Source organism: Apium graveolens, chromosome 2, assembly GCF_009905375.1.
Source record: "Apium graveolens cultivar Ventura chromosome 2, ASM990537v1, whole genome shotgun sequence".
NCBI lineage: Eukaryota > Viridiplantae > Streptophyta > Magnoliopsida > Apiales > Apiaceae > Apium > Apium graveolens.
This window is the reverse complement of record NC_133648.1, coordinates 248,661,969-248,685,580: the sequence shown is the minus strand read 5'-3', so window position 1 is coordinate 248,685,580 and position 23,612 is coordinate 248,661,969. Positions and strand designations below refer to the sequence as shown.

At 32.1% G+C, this 23,612-nt stretch overlaps 3 protein-coding genes across 3 annotated transcripts; 1 reads left to right on the top strand and 2 right to left on the bottom strand.

Moving 5' to 3' along the window:
- Positions 1–1,162: 1,162 nt before the first annotated feature.
- LOC141706238 (RPM1 interacting protein 13-like) lies at positions 1,163–2,453 on the bottom strand. The gene is made up of 3 exons (XM_074509049.1): positions 2,052–2,453; positions 1,808–1,894; positions 1,163–1,564 (listed from the first exon to the last, which is right to left on the bottom strand). The coding sequence occupies exons 1-3, from the start codon at positions 2,331–2,333 to the stop codon at positions 1,427–1,429; spliced, it is 507 nt and encodes a 168-aa protein (XP_074365150.1). The 5' UTR covers positions 2,334–2,453; the 3' UTR covers positions 1,163–1,426.
- Positions 2,454–9,298: 6,845 nt separating this feature from the next.
- Positions 9,299–13,048, top strand: LOC141708313 (esculetin O-methyltransferase). Its single transcript, XM_074511875.1, has 4 exons — positions 9,299–9,925; positions 11,762–12,072; positions 12,199–12,263; positions 12,511–13,048. Exons 1-4 carry the CDS (start codon positions 9,501–9,503, stop codon positions 12,805–12,807), a joined length of 1,098 nt encoding a protein of 365 aa, XP_074367976.1. The 5' UTR covers positions 9,299–9,500; the 3' UTR covers positions 12,808–13,048.
- A 1,184-nt stretch (positions 13,049–14,232) lies between these two features.
- Positions 14,233–20,327, bottom strand: LOC141708312 (protein DOWNY MILDEW RESISTANCE 6-like). The gene is made up of 4 exons (XM_074511874.1): positions 20,015–20,327; positions 19,669–19,916; positions 15,457–15,781; positions 14,233–14,789 (listed from the first exon to the last, which is right to left on the bottom strand). The coding sequence occupies exons 1-4, from the start codon at positions 20,210–20,212 to the stop codon at positions 14,547–14,549; spliced, it is 1,014 nt and encodes a 337-aa protein (XP_074367975.1). The 5' UTR covers positions 20,213–20,327; the 3' UTR covers positions 14,233–14,546.
- Between the last annotated feature and the right edge of the window lie 3,285 nt (positions 20,328–23,612).

Genomic DNA, 23,612 nt, shown 5'->3' with positions numbered 1-23,612 from the left:
ATGTATGATATATTATTAAGAATATTTTTTGACATCCCCATTGCGTCATGTTCCAATTCTCAAATTGTAAAATTCATTATGAATTTACAGTGCTTCATTTCTCAAAAAAATATATGCAATCTGGAAAGTAAGGAGAAAAAACTAGTATTTCCTTTTTCAGGACTATTCATTTAAGTGTGGCAATATTTTCTCCTTTATTTAACAAAACGATTTTTTGTGGTGTGCACTTTGTAAATTTATTCTCGGCCACTATACATTTCCGTTGTTCAAATTAATTATCCTCTAGATATGTACATTAAACTCGCACCCTGAATTTAAAAACCAGATCTTTTTTTAAATAATAAGGTGAAGAATGAGATCTCATTATAAATAGAAAGCAAGTGCTTAAGAAATAAAACACAAGCTGTTGTTGGAAAACAAGATGTCAAAACATATGCTTTGCTATTCTACTAGTTAATTTTGCACTACACTCCGTTCAACCCAACTCAAACACACTAAAATTCAACTATAAAAGCACCCTGTTTATATCAATCCTTCCTCTCGTCTCCCTTCAATTTTGTTCACAGTTTTTATCTACATTCGTAACTCGTTCTTCCGGAATCAAGGGAGAATCAAATGCAACAAGCTGTATATTTCTACCTTCCTTCCGACAAGAAAAATTAACAAATCAAACACTAACCAACTCCATCGACGAAACCCATATCTATTAGAATCGCACCCTGACTGCAACATCTTTCAATCTTACCAGAGACATCTCTAGCTACAATTGACAAATTATAGTAGAGGCATTCACTAAAAATGCACACGTAAATAATACATGCCTTCACTAATAATTTGCAATCTGTAATTCATTTAGTACAAACAACAAACTACAGAAAACTACAGTTCACTTTTTCATTCTTTATTTCAATTTTATACAAACAAACTCGCATATATCATTTATATCTTAGCCGGCCAATAAGTTGTACCAGTAATTGGGCTCAAAGGCCGATCAACCGCTAGCGCCCCTATAGAGTCAGGATGTTCTTCTATCAACGAAACCGAAATAAAAAATAGTAAGCTTACATTTTATGTTTATTCAGCTAATTTCTTATTACCAACGTTTTCTAATCAAGATGTATAAAGGCTTGACACAGAAAGAGAAGTTTGTACTTAATGACAATGAAGAACAAATCATGAGCTTGACATTTATATGGTAGCATAAGCAAATGTACATCTTCAACAAATCAAAATGAGATTAGCTCAATCAGTCATCAAGACAATGCTAGTTTGAGACTTACAACTTCACGGAACAATCACTTTCACCGAGCCAACATGGTTCCCGTAATTAAGAATATACATTAAAGTACCCTTAACAACTGATAGCTAGAAAACTTAGAAGTTGGATACTATAGTAAAGCAAAAGGCTGCGAAAGAGATTTTAGATTTAGTTGACAGCATTATGGAGCTTTTGCATAGCTTTCCTCTGTGAATTCCAACTTTCATTATTTATAGCATGACAATGCCCACTCGATCCATTCCAATTTTTGCAAGGAGCTGCTATGTCGCACACAAAGCAATAGCACTACAACCAACCAAATTTAAAAGCAATAGAACAGAAATTCAAACACAGTATAACAAACAAAGCCCAAAACTTTCAATAAAACACTATACATTACACAACACACACACATAACACAACAACGTTTACAACACATCCAACAATGTCAAAGCCAGCAACAAGCTGTTGCTCTAATCCTTTCTCAAAGTCAAAAACAATTAAATTCGAGACAATCCATATAGCAAACACTAACGAAACTTAATTTACCAGTTTACAGAAGCTTTCGTGATTGGTAGTACTAAACGGAAACTTGGCACAACAATGCCTTGAATGCGGAAAATCTCTACAAGCCACCTACACATAAACACAAACACATAGTCATAAACACACAAATCAATCACAAAAACCCCAAACCCTGATTCAAGAAAATCAAGAAAACAAAAGGGATAAAAAAACAATACATACTCAAACTCAATACAAAACAATAGATACAAAATGTAATCATAAAAACCTGTCCTTTCTCAGCGACAACAGTAACATCAGGAGAGCCATCAGCATTTCCAGAAACAGAAAGCTTAGAAATACTCAAAGACTCATCAGGGTCAAAATCAAGAATGAAACAATCTTCTTTATCTTCAAAATCCTTCAAATTATTTCTATTCTTTAAACAAAAAATGGGTCTCAAAGGAGTGCCCTCTTCAACACCATCATCATAATTCAGATCAATAATGTCATCAATTACAATGGGAGAAACTTTCGGATCCATTTTCACTTTGGTTTCAAGGTCACTCATTTTTTTTGAAAAATAAAGAGAGCCCTTTTGATATTTGTAGAATATGAATAAACCCTTGTGAGAATTTTCAAGGACAAGAACTCCAACGGAACTGGAGTATTTTCAAAGTACTAGTACTAGTGTTGGTATCCGCGTCTCAAATCTCAATAGTGTGGAAGTAGGAAAGCCTTTGGGCCGACTGTTGTTATTCACTTCTGTTTAGGTCTAGTCCAGTTTTTTCTCCATTTGAGGCCCGTATATCTAGCAACTAAAATTTTTAAAAATTTGTTAATTTTTTTTTTAAGATTTATGGCCCAACACGAAAGTTTAAGGATAAAATTCTTTTGAACCCAAGTTGCATAAGTTAGGAATCCAACTAACTTATTTATAATCATTATTTTGAAAAGAAAAAAAAAAATTAAAGTTTCTCAAGTTATGATTTGTTGGGTAATATGGGTGGAGGGCTCCCTTGTCCCTTGCACCAAGTCCCACAGTAGCCTTCTTATAAATATTAATTCAACTCTTATTAAATTAAGACATAATCTTATATTTCAACTTTAATAATGATTTTTAAGCCCATCTCTTTTCATTATTTTATTAATTATAAAATTGAAATTTTAAAAAATATGAAGAAAAAGGGGAAGAAAGTGAGAGAAAAAAATATTAAAGAATGAATGGAAAATAAATATTTTATTAATAAAAGTGAAATAAGGAGGGCCGGTAGTTCTTCAAAGATAAGACATGAATGATTGAAAAAATCACTAAGACACTATTTAAGTCAAATTTCTTACATTTGAACTTAAAGCTCATTTAAAAAAAAGCTATTAGACTTGCTCTTACAAGAATCTAAAGAAACATTATTTATTTAAAAAATATGAATATATAATTTATTGCATTTTTTAATATATATAATTACAAATTTTCATTACCATTAAGAATGAAGTTGTACAATTTTTTTATTTAAAAAATTATTGAAATTTGATGAAAATACTTTCAAGTGCTTTTGTGGTAAAATCATAGTAAAAGTACACATATGCAAAATTATATCATGATATTATTAAATTTAAAATCAATTTATTTTTTCAAATTTCAATTGTCAACCATTTTTTTATATTTAAATATAATTATTATTTTACATTAGCAATTAATTTAATGAAATTTTATGATGGAATCAAGAGTTTTCACCGGGTTTTTATGTAAGAGAGTTTTTTCTTGAAGAAAGACCATAATTTGTTGTATAAAAATAAAATTAACCTTTTTATTTACAAAATAAGTATGAATTTTTATTAAAAATTGACTTAACTTTGGGTTAATTTCGTATTCTTTGATTTTTTAAAATCGCAGAAAAAATTATAAAAAATATTTCTGATCATTTCGATTTTAAAAATCTAATTTGTCGTTATAAATTATTTTTGAATGATGTATTCATTATTAATAGGAGGATATATTAAATATTATTTTACAAATATTAAAACAAAAAATTTATTAAAAAAACTTCAGTAATTTCAAAATTTTGATAAATAAAAAATTAATATTTCAACCAACTAATTCATATTTTTGAATTCTACAACCGTGCTTATAATACGGACCGTAGATAAATATGTTTGATGATTCATTCCTCTGCCTTAATTTTACGTCGAAGGTAAGACGTCTAAAGGTCCAAAATCACAAACAAATATAGTACTGCATCCAAACAGTCACAAAACAGACAAAGCACAAATATGCATTTAGTTGTCCCAAAAAAATAAAACTGTCTCCTAATAATTGTCACATTTTGCATTTCAATATATTTTTATGGAATTTTCTTTTCATCTATATCCTTATATTTCTAATTTTAATGGTTGACTCTTAAATTAATATAGACACTCATCACTCTATAATTAAATGTAATAGCTAAGGGGAAACATGAAAATAAAATAAAGAATTTAATAGTTCATAATATGTGTGTATTTTTGCAAAACATGACAACTAAAAGTAAGATTTTGGGTGCTTTATAATGCTAAAGATGCACAAGCACACGACATTTCAAACACAAAGAGTTGCCCAGAATTGGAAGCAATAAGTTGAACAAAGAGCACACTAATAATAATGACATAATGGGGGGAGTAAAAAAGTGAGCGAGCAAGCAGGGCAGCCACCAAGTGGTGGGGCAAATTATTGATAAGATTTTGGAAGATAGCAGTAGGTAGAGGTCATTTCGAGTTTGTTGCACACAGATGTAGAGAAGAGAGGTCACTCTACTTTCTTAAAAACTTAAACTAAAACTGCTATTTATCCGCATGCACTTCCCCAATCCCCAGCAGTTCCTTTCAATTCAAAATTTTAAGACAAGGAGAGTTATCGATCATCTTGGTAAAAGTACCAGGAACACTAAATATTGGTCTTCAAATTGAAAAATAAAAAGAAGAAGAAATTCATCGGTTATATAATTGTACCATTACAGTTGAGAGGTCAATGCACCACCAAAACAAATTAGCTATTAGGTAATAGAGTATAACATTTCATGTCCAAATTGTTTCATTTCCTTCAGTATTAAGTGAACCGATAAGAAGAAAACATCCAAACTTAAATGACCTGATTTTAGCTACTACTACAAGTTGTATGAAGTTACAACTACTCAGAAACCTAAAATCAATGATACATTTTTTTTATTTTCTTATTTCATAATAAATATTAATAAATTTTATTAAAATTAATTGCATAATATTTAAATATAACAACTAAAATGAATATTAACGTAAATCTGTATCAATGCAATTTTGATTGGTCAAACATTCAAGCCTACGAATCGTTGACCCCGAATTATCACATTCACATCTACAAAACTTGTATATGCTTTCATATTTTCTAATATTCAAAAACTTGCGATAAACGTCTATGCAAGATTGTATAAGGAAAAAACATTTAAAAACACTAGAAACTTCTAAATGAGGCCCATATTATATTTTAATATTTTTCTGAACTCGAAACCCATTTTATCATACGAACTTGAATTATAAATCTTCCAACTAAAATTACAGTATGTGGGGAGTTACTGATATGAGAACCCCCATTAATATGAGAACTGAGATCTAATCTCAGCCATATATTCTTTTATCCAAATTAAATCGTAGCCATCCAATTAATTTTTTAAAATTTACTTTTTTACTTCATCTCTCACAACCACCTCATTTCTCTCCACCCACCATCACCACCGACTGCTCCCACCCACTACCACCATCGCTCCAACCTCGCACCACCGCCTGCCGCCTACTACCACCCTCCACGCCGATAAACACAAATCTGGTCATCATCATCATCTCTCTCTCCCCCCTCACTCCCTCCCTTATTCATCATTAACCTCGCCAGCCTCTTTTTCACCACTAACTCCGCCCATTTTCGGTGTCAACTCCCTGCGACCACGCTTTAAGATCTGAAACTCCGATCCAGATATGATTTTTCTCCGAAAAAACTTCGACTAATTAAATTTAGACCTGAAACTAGTAATCCATTAAGTTTTGCTGAATTTTATGATGGTTGTGTCGATTTTGGTGATTTTGGAGGAGGAAGTGTGACTATTGTGGCGTTTATAATTTATTTGTGTTGATTTAAATTTTATCTCGTAATTTCGTTATGATGTCGGTTGTCGGAGTTGGTGGCTGGATCTGGTAGCGAGAAATAGTGGTTGAGTATGGTGATTTTCGTTTGCCGATGGTGATTTTTGGTTTTTTGGTGGTGATTTCTTTTATTTTGGTGGTCGGTGCATGGCCGGACAGAGTTGTAGTATGGTGATTATGGTGGTGATTTTGGACGGAGTTGGTGATCGTGGCCAGATCTGATGGGAAGAAAGTGGATTAATGTGGTGATTTCTAGTTTCCGGCAGTGATTTATTATTTTATGGTGGTGATTTTTCATTATCCGGTGATGATTTTTGATTTGACGGTGGTGATTTTATGTTTGACGGTGGTGATTTTCTGGTGGTCGCCGGAGGTGATGGTGGCCGGAAATGGTTGTCACCGGAGGTGGTGGTGGTTGATGAGTGGTTGAATTAGATAGAAGATGGAGGAATATTAAAATTTATAAATATTAAATATTAAATCAACGGTGAGAGATGAATATGTTGTATTTGAATGAGTGGATATGATTAGATCTCATATCTCACAATAGTAGGGTTCTCATTGGAGTAAGACCCTACATTTTTATATTTTAATAGTCTCTCTGTTCTCAAGATTGTGTTTATTTAATGAAAGTGGAACCGTAAAAACTGGAATAAAAAATTATGAAGAGAGAAAATATGTGAGAGCACAATGAATAAAATAAATTATTAACAAATGAGAGAGAAATTTTGACTGATTTATGAAAAGAGTGTTAACATATATAATATTATTATTATTATTAAATAGTTTTATTTTTATATAAATTTCATTCTTAGGATTTTTTTTTTATTATTATTTACTTATTGCCTATATAAAACATCATTCTCTTGTAACTAATAACAATTTATATTATAATAAAATTCTTCATTTCTCTATTCTCTTTATATTTTATCATATGGTATTAAGAGTTATGATTCGATCTCAAATAGGTTAATGAAGAGTCACTTAGTAGTTTCCACATGTTAGATTTAATATATGCATTTCGATTTTTTTTTATCTTCTTCTTCAAATTAGTTTAAAAAAAATTGGATAATCGAGTTTTAATCATGATTACTTTTTTTTCGAATTGGGTGGATTTCACTGAAGTAAGTAAGCAAAATTGGTTTTGATTGAAGATTTTTCTGTTGATTTTAATTGAAACTCTCATGCACTCTCTGTTTCGCTATAATGACATTGACTTATTGATAATATTGGGTTTTTTTCCTTTCTTTTTTCTATCATATTCTCTTTCTTTTCTCGTGTTTGTGATATGGTAATCCAAGGCACATATGTATACCTTCTTCGTCTTTTATTTTTTGTTAGATCCTTAATACAACTGTAGAGGGGTGAATACAATTTATGCAGATAAATTAAATTAAGTACTCAACAGGATAAACAATTTTGTATTGATTAATAAAAACTGATTACAAACTAATCTCTCGAAGGACGAACATATATTATTGAGAGATGCTAGTTTACACGAAAGATATATCTTACAGTCAGTGCTTCCAAACTTTATCTTCATTCTTGAACTTCAGTACAATTAGTAGCTTCATCAAGCAATTTCTTGAGTAATTGGCCTTCAAAAACATTTACATACATTTCCATTCTCTGTCTGATATCCTCGAGCTCCTCTGTTGATTGATCATTCTGATAAACAAGAGGTCATGTATATTTGATTCTCCAAGTGTCAAATCATCCAGTTCCAGAAATCCAATTTTCTTTCAATCAGGATTAAAAGTAAGAACTTCTCTTCCCAAATACTTAGTCACTTTGGCTCCTCCAGTAGGCATATCATCAGTATGTCCAGATTCATGATTGTACTTTGGAATATACTTGGACTTGTATGTCATTCCTCTCAGCTTCATGTGTACTAAGTTCTTCAAAAATTCAGACCATCTAGCAGTAATTGAGTTGGTTATCTTGAATAAAGTTGTGATGAATTTCAACTCCTGCCATGGTTTATTCTTCAAGTGTTCTTGAGGAAGCCTCAACCTTCTTCCAGATTCCAAAAAATAGATCAGCTTTTCACCAACTAGATCATTTACAATCTGTATTGATTTAATTTTCTGCAAATCTTCAAGCTTTGTATTGTCACCAATTTTGGTCAGATTTCCAGGCTTTTTTAGAATCAAAGCATCAGCAACATAAGTATCAACATTTGGAAGTCCCAAGACATTTCTTCTACTTCTATAATGAGAATTTCCACTATAGATCTTGTTTACAGTCTCAGAAGAATCTCTTACTGGTGCAGGTGTCTTACTTCCCCATAGTAACTTCTTCTTTTCTTCATAGGTTAATTCTGACATATCAGAGTTTAAGTCCTCTGAACCAGGATTTGTGAAATCAACTTGTATTTTACTTGAACTATCAACAACTTAAGTAGTATTAGTCTATTAGAGGTTGTTACTGGTTGAATTTCAACAATTGTTTCTCTTCAACTTGAACATTGTCAGAGGTTGTTACCATCTCTAATTTCTCAGCTCAATGAGCTCCGGGAATCATTTTTCTTCTTTTGTAGAATTGATTGGCTTCATCTTCTTGAGTCTTTTGTTCATCGGCATCAACATATATAATATAATTTTAGAGACACCATGATAGTTTTAGAGATATAATACGAACGTAAAATTTTATTACAATCCACTTGAAATTTATAATACATTTTTGAACTTATATAAAAAATTAATATAAACTAAATATCAAAAATATCATAATATATATAATATAATAATAAATATATATTTTAACACTCCACCGGATTACAATTTTAATTTGTATTTTTGAAAATGAGCGACAAGTCGAGTCAAGTACTTACGTTACCTGTGAATGCTCAGTTTTCCATGTTTCAAATGAGAAAGGGAGAATACGAAACTACTTATATCATGCGAAAGAACTAAACCACAAAAATAATTATAGGTGATCCCAAGTTTTCAAACATGTGTATTAGTTTGATTGTTATTGGTGGCCAAACTCGGGCGTTGTTCTATTCTAAACTGACTTCCGAACCTATTCTGAAAATTAAGCAACTTCCCTTTCGAATAACCACCACCATTAATTTGTTAAATAAGGAGCATGTTTTATTTGGTAACAGAATGTTTGCATATTAATTTTACCCGGCTTGTAAGTTGAGAAATAATAATTCTCACAAATTTAACCTTTATTAATTACTATGATCTGGTGCACTTATTTTCCAGTAACAACTTCTAGGCCTCTGTCTTTGACTGTTAATGGCTAATTTCGCTATGTTAACCGTATTTCTCTCGTTTACTTTATTGAAGATCGAGGATTTGAAATTTGTTAAAACACGGTGGATACCTGACTTTGTTTAACTAGAAAAAAAAGAAAGAAATAATATAGGTTATTAAAATTCATAAACAAGCTGCAAATGCCACTATGCCAGAGGGGGGCGCCTAAGGGGAACCAGATGGGAGTTGGTGAACCAAAACCCATTAATAAATAGACACACTATCCCAGTATATCTCATTGCATTCTCCATACATTCTTTTATCAATTCCTTTTGGTCACATACTCACTTTTTACAGCCCCCCCCCCCTATTATTTGAAACAACCAAAAATGACTACAACGACTGAGCTAATCCCACCAACAATCCAAGTCGATGATGAAGAAGAAGAAGCATGCATGTTTGCCATGCAATTAGCAAGTGCATCTGTTCTACCCATGATTCTCAAATCAGCCATTGAGCTTGACCTTCTTGAGTCCATAGCTAAAGCTGGTCCAGGAGCTTATGTTTCGCCTTCTGAGCTTGCGTCTCAGCTTCCATCCAGTCAACCTGACACTCCCGTCATGCTTGACCGCATCCTTAGGCTCTTGGCCAGCTACTCTGTGCTCAAATGTAAACTTCAAGACCTGCCTCAGGGTGGGGTGGAGAGGCTCTATGCCTTGGCGCCTGTTTGCAAGTTCTTGACCAAGAACTCTGATGGTGTGTCTATGGCACCTCTTTTGCTCATGAACCAAGATAAGATTCTTATGGAAAGCTGGTAATTCTTTTCTCTCTCTCTCTCTTTTTTTTGTTTCATTTTCAATATAGGAATCTATAATTATTTGATTTAAGCCACGGTGCCACAAATAATTGCTGCACTTGCATTCCTGCCAATACATATAATGCATGTGTCTACTTTTTGTCCAATCTTTCTCTATCCATTCCTTTTATTGCATCGAAACTCTTAAATTCAATCATAAAAATCATCACAAATTCAAAAGATGTGGCCTCACAGATCTCTTTAGTAAGTGCTCTTAACAAGATTCCTTCTATGATTCGAACTGCTTACTTAATTTGTATCCTAGTTGTTTGCCCTTGCTTAATTACTTAGAGCAACTCGGACAGTGGTCTAAAGTTCCAAATTTAGACCGATTTCGGTCCAAATTTGGACCGATTTCGGTCCAAATTCACCCAACAATAGCCTAAATCTCGGTCCAAATTTGGACCGATGAACTCCAAATTTGGACATATACTATTAGTGGGTCCAAATTTGAATAATATTAAAATAATACTAATTCTGAGAATTAGATTAATTAATAATATTTTATTATTTAATCAATATTTGTACTTTTCTTATTTTAATGTAATGTTTGATGTTTATGTATTTATAGTAAAAATAAAAATTAAACGTGTTTACTATAAATGTTATACATTTAATTAGAATTACATTATTTATTATTAATCATATTTTAAAATAATAAATTTAATTAATAATAATTAAATATTAAAATAATATCATATATTATATAATAAGTAAAGTGCTTGAACTATAAAATTAAAATATTCATTATAAATCATATTATAATTTAGAACGAAATTTGGACCAAACTATTAGAGTTGGAGAGGGGTTTGGACCAGGGATCAGTCCAAATTTGTGTCAAACCGGAGTTGCTCTTAGATACAAACACAGTACAATTAATTTGGCACCTAATATTCGGCTAGAGGCAAGTGGACAAACCACCTCACCTACCACACTACTAATTCAGCTTGTTGTCCAACCTTTGGAATGAAAAGTTTGTCTTGACAGAAAACCAAATTTCTGGTTTCTTGTATACAATTCTGATAGATTAGGCGAGTCCCTCGTCCACATATATTTTTAGATTGGATTTAAATGAAATATAACTAAACCCGTGTTCGGTTGGGGAGAATGAATGATCTGAGTAAAATTAATTGGAAACAATTGAATTTAGACCGAAGATTTGGAAAAAGAATGAGTAATTGCAAATTGTTATGATAGGAATTGCGGATAAAATGGACATGGGAAGGAATTGAGTGTTTTTCTTCAAAATATGATGTTTTGACCGTTAGTATTAGTTGTAAGAAATGGAATGGAGGAAAACATGAAAAATCTGAACCACCGCAAATATTATAGTCTCATGCTATTCCTTCCATTTTTTGTTTATCTCAGCCAAAAACAACATGAATCTAGTCCAAATCATCAGGGATCAAATTGGCCATAAGGCCGTAGTGGACCTTAAATTTGAAGGACCGCAGATCCGGAGCTAGATTTAATGATAGGGACCTCGAAGATAGCCATCTTTTTATCAAATGTAACCATGACCTGGGAAAAAAACTATAGACTTTTAAAATTTAATCGCGCCTGGGGTTGTGGACATCAACCTCCTGGTTCCGCGCGCAGCTGCCAAATATGTTAATGTACCCAATTTTCACTAGGCCGATTTAGATCTGGTATGAGCAGTAATGAAAGCCTAGTCTTGGTTCTACTGGATATGACTATAGGTAATAGGATCGTAAAAAAAGAGTAGTGTACATTTTTGGGAGTGTCAACTGCAGCTAGCTTACCTTACAAAAACTTACTTGTTAAATGATATAGGTACCACTTGAAAGATGCAGTACTTGACGGTGGAATACCTTTTAACAAAGCATATGGAATGACAGCATTTGAGTACCATGGCAAAGACCCTAGATTCAACAAAGTCTTCAATCTAGGAATGTCTAATCATTCCACTATTACTATGAAGAAAATCCTTGAAACTTACAATGGTTTTGCCGGTCTCAAAACTGTGGTGGATGTTGGTGGAGGCACCGGAGCAACCCTTAATATGATTATCTCTAAATATCCTAATATCAAAGGGATTAACTTTGATCTACCCCATGTTGTGGAAGATGCTCCATCTTATCCTGGTACGTGCATTCCTAGTGATGGTGGACTTGTGTCGATTTTGGTTATTTGACCGAAAATCTTAACTGGAAATAAAATGAGGGTCAGTATATGTGGTAATCTGTTGTTGGTTTAATTTGGTTATACAGGTGTAGAGCACGTTGGAGGTGACATGTTTGTCAGCGTACCCGAGGGGGATGCTATTTTTATGAAGGTATTCATTAATCTCTTTCAAACCTATACTATATACATTGGATTAGTATCATCGGGCCAGTATCAGTGTATCACCTCGAAAGGTCCCTTAACAAAGCACATCTTGCGAGTTGTGCTGACCTAATTTTCAACTCTATAATTTTAAAGTTGATTCTAGAGATTCTGATTAAATTTTTTCTTTTAAGTAGTAATACTATTATATCCTAATGTCAGTTCATGTTAACTAGACTGAATTATATACCGTGCAGTGGATATGTCACGATTGGAGCGATGCACATTGTCTGTCATTCTTGAAGAATTGCTATAAAGCCCTTCCACAGAATGGGAAGGTGATACTCGCAGAATGCATTCTTCCGGAGGCACCAGACTCCAAGCTTACAACCAAGAATGTCGTTCATATAGACGTTATCATGTTGGCACATAATCCCGGAGGAAAAGAAAGAACCGAGAAAGAATTCGAGGCACTGGGTAAAGAGGCCGGGTTCAAAAGCTTTAACAAGGCCTGTTGTGCTTATAATACTTGGGTTATTGAATTCCTTAAATAGAAGACTGATCCCTCCGGTTTATAAACTTGGGTCTGGCGTCTGGTTAATGCTCGGTTTTGTGGTCACCTAATTGATGAGAAATAAAGTTTTAATGGAATAATAAGTAGTATAATGGTGCTGCTGTTGTGTGTTATTGGTTTTCAATCTTCTTTTACACGAGGCTGTAACTATTTCATCATTGTATCTTTTCCGGAGTTTAAATGTCAACTATACAATCTATACTAGACAGTACTATCTTTTATGTTCTGGCCCATTGAATTCGATAGGATTGCCCAACATATTAAGCGAATGCAGCCCTGCCCCGAGTTTCAAGATGTCCTACGCTATATCATAAAAATTTGTACCACTATTTGGTTCAAATAATTTTGGAATAATTATTTTAAACTTTTAAACATGAGTAATTTTTCGAATAACCCAATTTATTTGGGACATGCTAAAGGCGAAAGCCGTACATTAAAATCATGTTAAGATGTACTTTGATCTGTTTACGTTTCATGCTTTGGGAAATCTTTTTATAGAATACTTGACTAAAATGTGACCTGTTAGTTCATAAGTAAGTATTTTAAAATTCGACTCGGTAAAGATATCATCTGATAGATAACTTTTTCTCACGAAACATTATTCATATACAAAAGTGAATACGAGAATGGTTCGATTAAATTGAAGTTTACGGAGTGTATACAGAAACCATGCAAAGATGTATTAGACCAAAAAAGAGTTACAATTGAACGGGACACAATAAAATGGTATAACTTTAGGGTTTTTAATGTTGTCAAAAAATTGGACAATAATTTTATTTTTACAAGAAAAGTATATTTGAATTTATAATAGAATAAAAAATAAAGCAATAAGATCAAATAAGCTCTCATTACATTATAATCATAACAAACAGATGTTGACTTATAACTTATAAATTAATTTTCCTGTAATTTTGATAGCAAAATCTTTAATAACGCCTTTAAAACAAGAATTCGTTATCATTTCTTTCTCGATAGATCATATAAAAAACATATTCAACAATTTAAATTAGAATAGACATATTGCCTAATCAATTTTAAATTCAAAAGCTCCGTTAATTTTTCATTTCTAAGTTATTTTATAATATTTTTTTTTAAAACAGTTACCCCTCAATGATCAATATCTTGTATTACTTGCTCTCGAGATCAGCCCGAGCGAATGGCAGTCATAAAGAAAAGTTTGAAACACATTTGAATCTGTCATCGAATTCTCAGAGCACTGGCAGTAAGCATGTATAATTTAAGATGAAGCAGCATAAACATTAAACACAAATGAAATTGGGCCATATGATCTTAGCCCAATTGGCTAATGTGCAATTTCTCACATATATTACAACTATCTGCGTGACCATTTCAACTACATGTTGCAAAATACAAGTAGAATACATATGTTAAGACCTCTAAGAAAGATACTAAATATGTATTCTTTATTTTACATAAAAAAAATACTGAAGTACAATTTTTTATGAATCTTAATATAAGAAATAAACTTTAAGAAGAAAGTACTAATTTTGATTTTGAAATCATTCAGTAAAGGCAATAGCAACCATGCTAATTGTCTTCCTCTTTTTTTTTTTGGAATAATATCATGAATACACGAACACTGTATTTTTACTGAAACTCGGAATTTCGACCTCTTATTTGACACTTGAATCACTTATTGCACATGAGAAGAAATATGAAGCTATAAGGTTAGGTATAACAAGGCAGAGAATGAGTCAACTAATTCTTGAAAAGTTCCAGACAATGATCATCATCAAGATTCCTACTCCAGAACCTTTTATAGTATTCTGCATAAGTATAGCTCCTGTAAATGCCGGTTGATCCTTCTTGTATAAGATTCTTGGGAGCACTTATTACCGCGCAATCATATGGGCACAGAAAAGAAGCTACGGACAGCCTTGGTTTGTCGGCATTGACCACTGCCCGGTGAAATACACTTTGGTACTTTCCATTACTCAATGCCTGCAATACAATTTGCACCAATCCCATTTGTTTATATCTTTCCATTTCAAAGATGTAACATTGCTATGCCGACATGCATCTATCTTGCGGCTCATCTCCCACCTATATTATTTTTAATTACTACTTGTTCTTTGTGACTTTTGACTAATATTGCTAAGTGAGTTTTACAAATTGTCAAGAAAGGCCCACTAACATGTTACCCTTTTGTCAAATTTTGGGTGCCCTTGTCAATTAAAAATCGGAGATAGTATGAATGTATGATAAGTTCATAACATATAACTTGGACCCGTCATCCTGACAGTAACATGTATCCAATATATTTATTAATCACACTCATAATTGAGTAACTTTATGTCATATTCAAATCTCCAAAATTACCACATTTTAGCAAAATGTCTATTCCTACTACCGAATCCAAATGTTATGCAGAGTTTCTAGAAATTAAGAGCAATTATTTTCATGGTCCTCAGATATCAAATACTGTCATTCAATGCAATATTTTAAAACAGAATCGTCGAAAAAAGGATTATATTATACCACGATAAAGTTTTAACTTGAGAACCCGTGAGCACAATTGTTAAACTGTTTAGACCTAGACGACAGCCTGACGGTGTAAGGAAACAATTGATAAATATGCACATATAGGCGGGGCAGAATATGCGAATACCTGAAATTGGTCGCCAATATTAATGACAAAGGCATCAGGGTGGGGTTTGACAGCTAACCAGCGGCCCTGTTTAAGGACTTGAAGGCCAGAGACATTGAGGTCTTGGAGGAGGATGGTTAGTGCATTAGGATCCGTGTGGCCCGGTAATCCATATGTCAGGTCTGGTTCCGGGCACTCCGGGTAATAGTTTATGGCCATGTGTTGACCTTGTTCCCCCAGCACTTTCTTTATGTAATCTTTTTCAAGCCCCAAGCTTTCTGATATTGCTTCCTCCAGTCTCATCCCTAGTTCTCGTACTTCTTTACAGTAATTGCTTACTATTTCCCTGATCACACATAACAAACAATTTACTTCAAATGATATACTATTAATCTATGGTTGAATCTGCACTTAAAACATCTTTAGATACTACTATTCCAAATCGTGGTGACATTTGAATTCTGAAATTTTAACTCAATCAACGAGAATAGAATTCTGAAATTTTAACCCAATCAACGAGAATGATTAACATTTTTAAGGTAATAGAATATCTATTTACATCGCAGTTAACTATAGAAATTTTCACATTCTCGTTAATCAGGTTGTAATCACGTAATACAAAATTTTAAGATAATATAACTCGTCCTCTTTTTCATTAAAAAATATGCAGAATTAGACGTGTTTTTTAATCCACTTTATATAAAATAGACGTGTTAATCGAGCCGTGGAGATGAGTAGATATGATTGAAACGTCAAGAGTTGAAGATCATCTTGATTATAGAAGATATTCTTGTTAGAAATTTATGTGCGACATGTATATATTAAGCAACTGCCCCAGTTGAGCTCAACTGTTCAACTACCACAATACCATTACATATATCCTATTTAAAAAATTGACACATGCATACACATGGTTCAGCTCTGATTTTTTAATTGATCGATTCTCTGTGTCGTGCGTTTGGTTAAGGAAGCAATGATAAAAGTAATGTCGACGAGGAGCTCAGACATAAAACAATAGATTAAACAAAATAAAATTTGAGAACTGCATCGCCCCACGTAACCTTACGTCCTTGCCCAATATTTATACACCTCCATACAATTTTCAGACAACACATATTTTACTTCATTGAAAATAATATTTCTAACAAACAGTTAAAATATATTTAAATGTGTCTGAAATACAATGTGTCTTATTTGGTGTTCTAAAAATTGTTTTAAACGGTGCCTAGGCGTTAAGTATTCACAAAATGCCCCAAGACGTGATTAAGTGATTAATTAGATGATTTTTCATAAAATTGGTCAAAAAAACAAAAAACGATCTAGCCGGTCAAAAATTGGGATTAATTAGACATTAATTAGGTGAAATTAATCAAAATTAATCAGCCTAAGTATCTGTTTGGTATTCCTGTTAAAAATTGCTGTGCTGTTAGAAAAAGTGCTGTTGTAAAAATCAGCTGACTGTTTGGTAATTTTTTTGATATGTATATATTTTGATGCAAAAAATTAAAAATTATAATATAATTGGTAAGGTTTGATGGTGAAATCAACACCTGCTTCCCGCAAAAGCTGAAAAACAGTTTTTTCTAAAAGTATGAGAGACTTGATTTCTCTAACAGGAGCTTTTAGTTCAAAAACACTTTTCCGGAGATAAGCTTTTGAATTTTACCAAACAATTTTTTAACTGAAAAGGTGTTGTTGTTGTCAACAATATCTATACCAAACACACCTTAAAACAAAAAAAAATGATCAATTTTATGGGAAAAATTATAAAAGTATAACTTTTTAATAAACAACTGAAGCTGATATATGAATTGAAAATAGTTACCTATTATATTTGATACTAAAATGAGGGTTTTATATTTTATTTATAAATATATACTTTTTTATTATTAAAATTATATAATATATAAAAATATATTTAAATACGATCAATTAATTAATCAAGGTCCCGAGAAGGCATTACAACCGCCCTGATCCACCTAGAATATTTATAACATTGGTCTTAGTAATAAAAAATAAAGGGTGTAATTAGAAAAAAAAATATAGAGTGGTAAGATATTCCGAAGAAATATCTTTCACAAACTCTGACATCAACGCGGGTTTATGATATGACGCAATTGGCAACATGGGGAGGGCAGGCAAATTAATATTCCCGCACTTTAAGAAAGCTAAATAAAAAAAGTCAAATGGGATGGGATGACATCACCCATGAAGCTCAAAGTAACGTCATCACCACTGTATATTAATTAATGAAACAGCGATTAGGCACAACAATAAACATGATCAAGCACCAATAAGCACCGGATCGCTCCGCTGATTGTGCATTTGCTAAGGAGGGGTCTACCGAGGGATATTTATATAAAGCGTACAAAAAAATCTATACACTACAGCAGTAACAGACATGGAAAATGCTGTCTGCCACGGATTCATTTCCAAAATCGATATCAGATATTGACGTATCTGTACTTTCGTTAAATCTTTTAATAATAAGATAAGATCAATATATATATGTGTATCTAAATGAAAATATATTATATTTTTTAAGAAAAAATTTCGATATCTATAATTACTCAACGGACATTAAGGTCATGTTTCCGAGTTTTCTAAATAGAAATAAGTAAGTGATAATTTTATCCCATTTGTATAGTAAAAATTTTGAAATGTAAATTTGTTAAATTTACATTTATTTTTACTTATTGTCATTTTTATTAAAAAATTTGAAAATATAATAATGAATAAAAGTAAAACAATTTTATTAACAATGGAGCGTGACTGTATGAGTGCGTGTACATATTTTAAGCCGTATGTATCCACAAAGCATGAAATCACCTCCATTTTGTCTCTGAGAGTGTATTGTATATACTTAAACTTCGCTAAAGTCATATGTTCGCATTTTATTAATCCTGACCACCTGATTCATTTCAGATCTATTATTTGTACTATACTTTGAACTTTTGGTTGTACTGCCAGCTCTTTTCTTAATGTGCTCCTAATTTACTCAGCTTACTGTTCATTATACCAATTTGTATCATTCATGATATAGTCATATACTATGTACTACTAGACTACTAGTTTTACGTAGTGTGAGCTCCCCGCACGTTGCGTTTTGTCATCGTACTTTTTAAAGCACACTGACTAATAATTTTCGTAATTTGTGTTTTTCTTAATAACACATAATTTGTGTGTTCGCAAACAAGAATTAATCAAGTATATTCGTTTTCACGGAAACACCTTCTCCGCAATTAATTTTAAAACCCTAACAGTTTTACGTGCATGGAAAACACATCCTATACCAGTCATTTCGAACTCACCTTTAGTAGCCGATTATTCCTATTTTTTCATGGACTATGGTCATGTTTGTTGATTTGACCAAATATGAACAAGTTTTATAGCAATGTGAGCTATTTGTATACTCCAGCAGCTCCACTTTGTCATTATAATATGCTTTAACACATTGATTAATAAATTTAATAATCAAGTGATTGTCTTCAAATTTAGTTATGTTACTAACACGTTCATGAGTACAGGAATGAAGATAATTTAAGTAAATCGTTTTTTTACGAAAATAACACGTAAAAGACGCCCCTACACGTAAATTTAAGAAAATATACGTGCATGGTAAGCACATCCTAGCGAACTCGAACTCAACAACTCTTGTAGCACGTATATCATGTGATCATGCTTTGTTTTTATTCGTACCATGTGCCACAACTCTCATTCTTACTTTTTCCCCTTTTCTAAAGGATTTGGCACCTCTTTTCTTCCCTTATTAGAGTTGTAAAAAAGGTACTTCTTTGAACATTGAAACTCTCAACACTAATTAAACATCAGTTACAAAAATATACATGGTGGAGGATTGAGCCGCGCTAAAATATCAAATTGGATATAAAAATTTAATCTCAATAGAATTATATTTTGATGTATCATATTTTGAGTACGAAAATATATGATAAAAACAAATTATTTAGTATTTAATTTGGCATATATTTTAAATTATAAATATATTACTTTTAAAATAAGATTTAAAAACATACCTCCTGTGTCTGTCCTGTACATGTTGTACTTATCCTGTTTTATAATCTCCTATATTCAAAATTGTACAGACCACTTCTCATTCATATTTATGTATCTCAATCTAAAATTTGCATGATACTTTGTCAATTTAACATTAGGCTGATTAACAGAACTGCTGTTGGTTTCGAATTAAATGGGTGCAGAGATGAGAAAAGTAACCTGAAGGAAGATGGATTAGAAGGCCACTCAGGTGAATACTTTTCCAGAGGATAACAATGAAGCCTCAGATAATCTCTCCAATTGTGAATTGTTTCCTTGTTCACGTTAAAACTTGTGGACAGTCTCATTGTTTTCGACGGATCATCGGAATACAACTTCAGTTTCTCTTCTACCGGCAAACTGAAGAATTCCCTTGCCACTCCTTGCATTTTCTCCACTGTTTCCTTTCCCACTCCGTGATTAATCACCTGCTCATGTATACACGTGCGCCCACAAATTAAATTTTCTCCGAACAGAATAAATTAAAATATTAAGCCAGTGTAACAAAGATACAAATTAGGATTACCTGGAAAAAACCATATTCTTGACAGGCCTCTCCAATTTGTCGAATGATGAGCTGTCTATCGTCGCAACCCAAGTCGATAACAGGTACATTTTCGCACTCTGATACCTCGGAAGAATTAGGTCTGTCGGATTCAGGACGGATATAACTTTCCGGCAGCTTTGAAAAAGGGATACCGGTAGCTATCATTCCAGTACTCATATTATCTACAGCTATACTAATATATGGTATATAATATAGAGTATCTGGTAATCTGATAACTCAGTTAGCTCGAGTAGTTACGAAGAAGGTGTTAACGATACACGTACATATATATACTAAAATTGGAGACATCTACGGAGTGACAGGGGTTGACGCCGCTTCAAAGTCTTTAAAACTTGTGTATGTAAATACTCCTTGTTTATTCATTTCGGCATAAAATAAAGGATGCTTGAGATACTTCGAGTATTTAGTTCCTAGACTTTTTGCCCGCACATTTTTTCACGAAGTTTGTAATTTTTATAACATAAACGGTTATCTTCTAGTTTTATTTAATTTATTTATTACAGTTATTTAGGTTCTCTTTATTTTAAAATATAAAATTGATATTATAGTTTAACATTAAATCTCAATATTTTAATTTAGTTTTCTTTCTCTCACATTTTAACCAATTAAAAGTCTTTTAACTCATTTTTAACATTTCTCTTTTACGTTTTTAGTAGTCAATATTTTAATAATTTGTACAGCAAAACTGAGTAAATATTTTTTTTAATTAAATACTTTTTAAAAAAATCCAGTAAATATTACATAACATAAATAGTACACCATAAGGATTCTTTAAAGTATGAAAATATTTTTATCAATCGTGTTCCTACTTAAACTTTGCATTAGATTGGTACACAGTATGTGAATAGATTTGGCATATAGAAAAACTTGGTTGATTTTTATTACTGTCTAAACATTACTAATCAGATATTTAAATTTTGTATAGCATTATACAATGGTGTCTACTTCAATAATGAAAGTTGACAGTGGATTATATTTGTATGTTGAGATTAAAAATATCTATTAAAGTTAATTTTCGTATATATGTTTTTCTACATATATTGCTTAAACATGTGAATTCGAAATCAAATTTTGTCAATTACTCCTATAACTGTATTTCTGTATATAAATTTCAAATATAAAAAAATAGTTCAATATTACTCGGCGTCGCCTTACGGGTCGCAGTTTAAAATTTGGAAAATTAAAAAAATGTAAATACTTAATATGAGTTATTTTAAAACCGTTGAATTGAAAACTACAATGTTACATATATATATATATATATATATTGCTTAAACATATGAATTTGAAATTAATTTGTGTCAATTACTCTCTAACTGTATTTCTATATATATAACTTAAATATAAAAAAATTAGTTCTATATTACTCGGCATCGCCTTACGACGACACCTCGTAGTTTAAAATTTGGAAAATTAAAAAAATGAAAGTACTCAATATAAGTTATTTTAAAACAGTTGAATTGAAAACTACAATGTTATATTTCTACATATATTGCTTACACATGTGAATTTGAAATCAATTTTTGAAAATTACTCTCTAACTGTATTACTATATATATAACTTAAATATAAAAAAATAGTGCAATATTACTCGGCGTCGCCTTATGGCGACACCTCGCAGTTTAAAATTTTGAAAATTAAAAGATATAAATACTAATATAAGTTATTTTAAAACTGTTGAATTGAAAACCATAATGTTTTACCTGAATACATATACAAAACATATAAATTAGTGCATTAAAACAAAAGTCATTATTCTGCTAAAAGAAATTTTTTATTCAAAAGTATTTTAATATTATTGCGACGCCTCGTCGTTTAAACATTATACAATTAAAATATTTTTTTTATCTGCACAGATCCATATCAATGCTCTATAATTTGCAAAATGATTCTCCAGTTTTCTAAAAGATTTGTTGGAAGTCTCTTGAACAGTAGATGTCATGGAAATCACAAATTGATTCCAAATAGCTAATGGCAAGATTGCAAGCATATGTGTGTTCTGCAAATGTTATTAAAAAAGTTAACTAAAAACATAGATATGAAACAATATACTATTCGTATTCAAATCCTGATTCTAATCCTAATGCTGAATTTGCCATAATATTCTATGTGAATTGTAATCATGGAGAATATAATTGAGAGTTAAGATTGTAATCACATCCTCATTCTAATCCTGATACTGACAAACCCTGATTCATATTTTGTTGCATAAGAAATCAGAATTTCTAAGCATCAAGATTAGAATCAGGAGCCATATGAGATATGGAAAGAAAGGAAACCGAGTCTTAAACACGTTAAGATTTGGGGATGTTCGGCTTATGTCAAGAAGGTTGACCCAGATAAGCTGGAATCTCGATCCGTAAAATGTAATTTTATGGGATATCCTAAAGAGACTTTGGGGTATTACTTTTACACCTATCATCGGGTGTTTGTCTCCATACATGCTACCTTCTCGGAAAAGGAGTTTATCCTCGAAGGAAACAGTGGGAGCAAAATTGAACTTGATGAAGTTCAAGAAGCACAAACTACTACGGATCAAGTGGAAACACCTGTTCAGACTGAACAACCTTCTGTGGAACAGCCCATTCGTAGGACAAGGAGAGTGTCTCGCCAACCTGAGAGGTATTATGGCCTTGTCATTGAGAATGGCAATGAGTTGTCAATCATTGATGATGACGACCCTGTGACCTATAACGTAAACCGATATTTATATTACGAGACGTATTGAAAGGTAAATCGTGGATTGTGATTTGTTGGATATTGACATCGATGATGTTTCGACGGGTAGGCTTATAAATAGAGGAGTCGCTGTCAAAATTTTGCAAAAATTATTTTAAAATGCGAGAAACGTACTTTACAAATTAAAGTGTTTTACCCCTATATTGAAAGAGATATGTCCTAAGTCCAATCATGTATGAGGATTTAGGAATAACTTTTATGTAATCTGTTTTGATTTCATTGATATTAATAAAAGACTTGTTTTGTTTTTATTGCGGGCTCTATCTATTTAAATGTTTAAATAAGATATACCACAGTTTAGAGTAAAGCTTTTTATGGATTGTGATGAGATCATAATAATGAGACCTAAAAGATGATAACTCTAAACTTAAATAGTTCCTGGTCATAGGATTACTAACTGGTAATTAATAATCCGCAAAGATCGGTACATACTATGCTTGCTTCATTATGAAGGATGTCTGTTCTCATAGACATTTGTGTGGTGACACTATAGCTAGTATGTAGGTGCTTATTATAGAATAAGTTTACTGAACATGACTCACACAGCTGAACAACTGATGGAGTTCACTCACGTGTCAGCAGTTGTTCACATAGTGATAGTTGTACAAGTATCCTTAGACTTGAGGTCATCATAGTCATCTTGTGTACACTGAACTATGCTTTGGTTTAGTTCTTAGTCTCAAGGGACAATTATAAGGGCTCTGCTGGGTATAGGAATTTGTACACGAAGTTAGTGTATGATCAATAAAGGATCTACCCCTTCCAGTGTAGGAAAAGAATATTCAATGCTGATCCACTTATGTTAGTTCAGGAATCT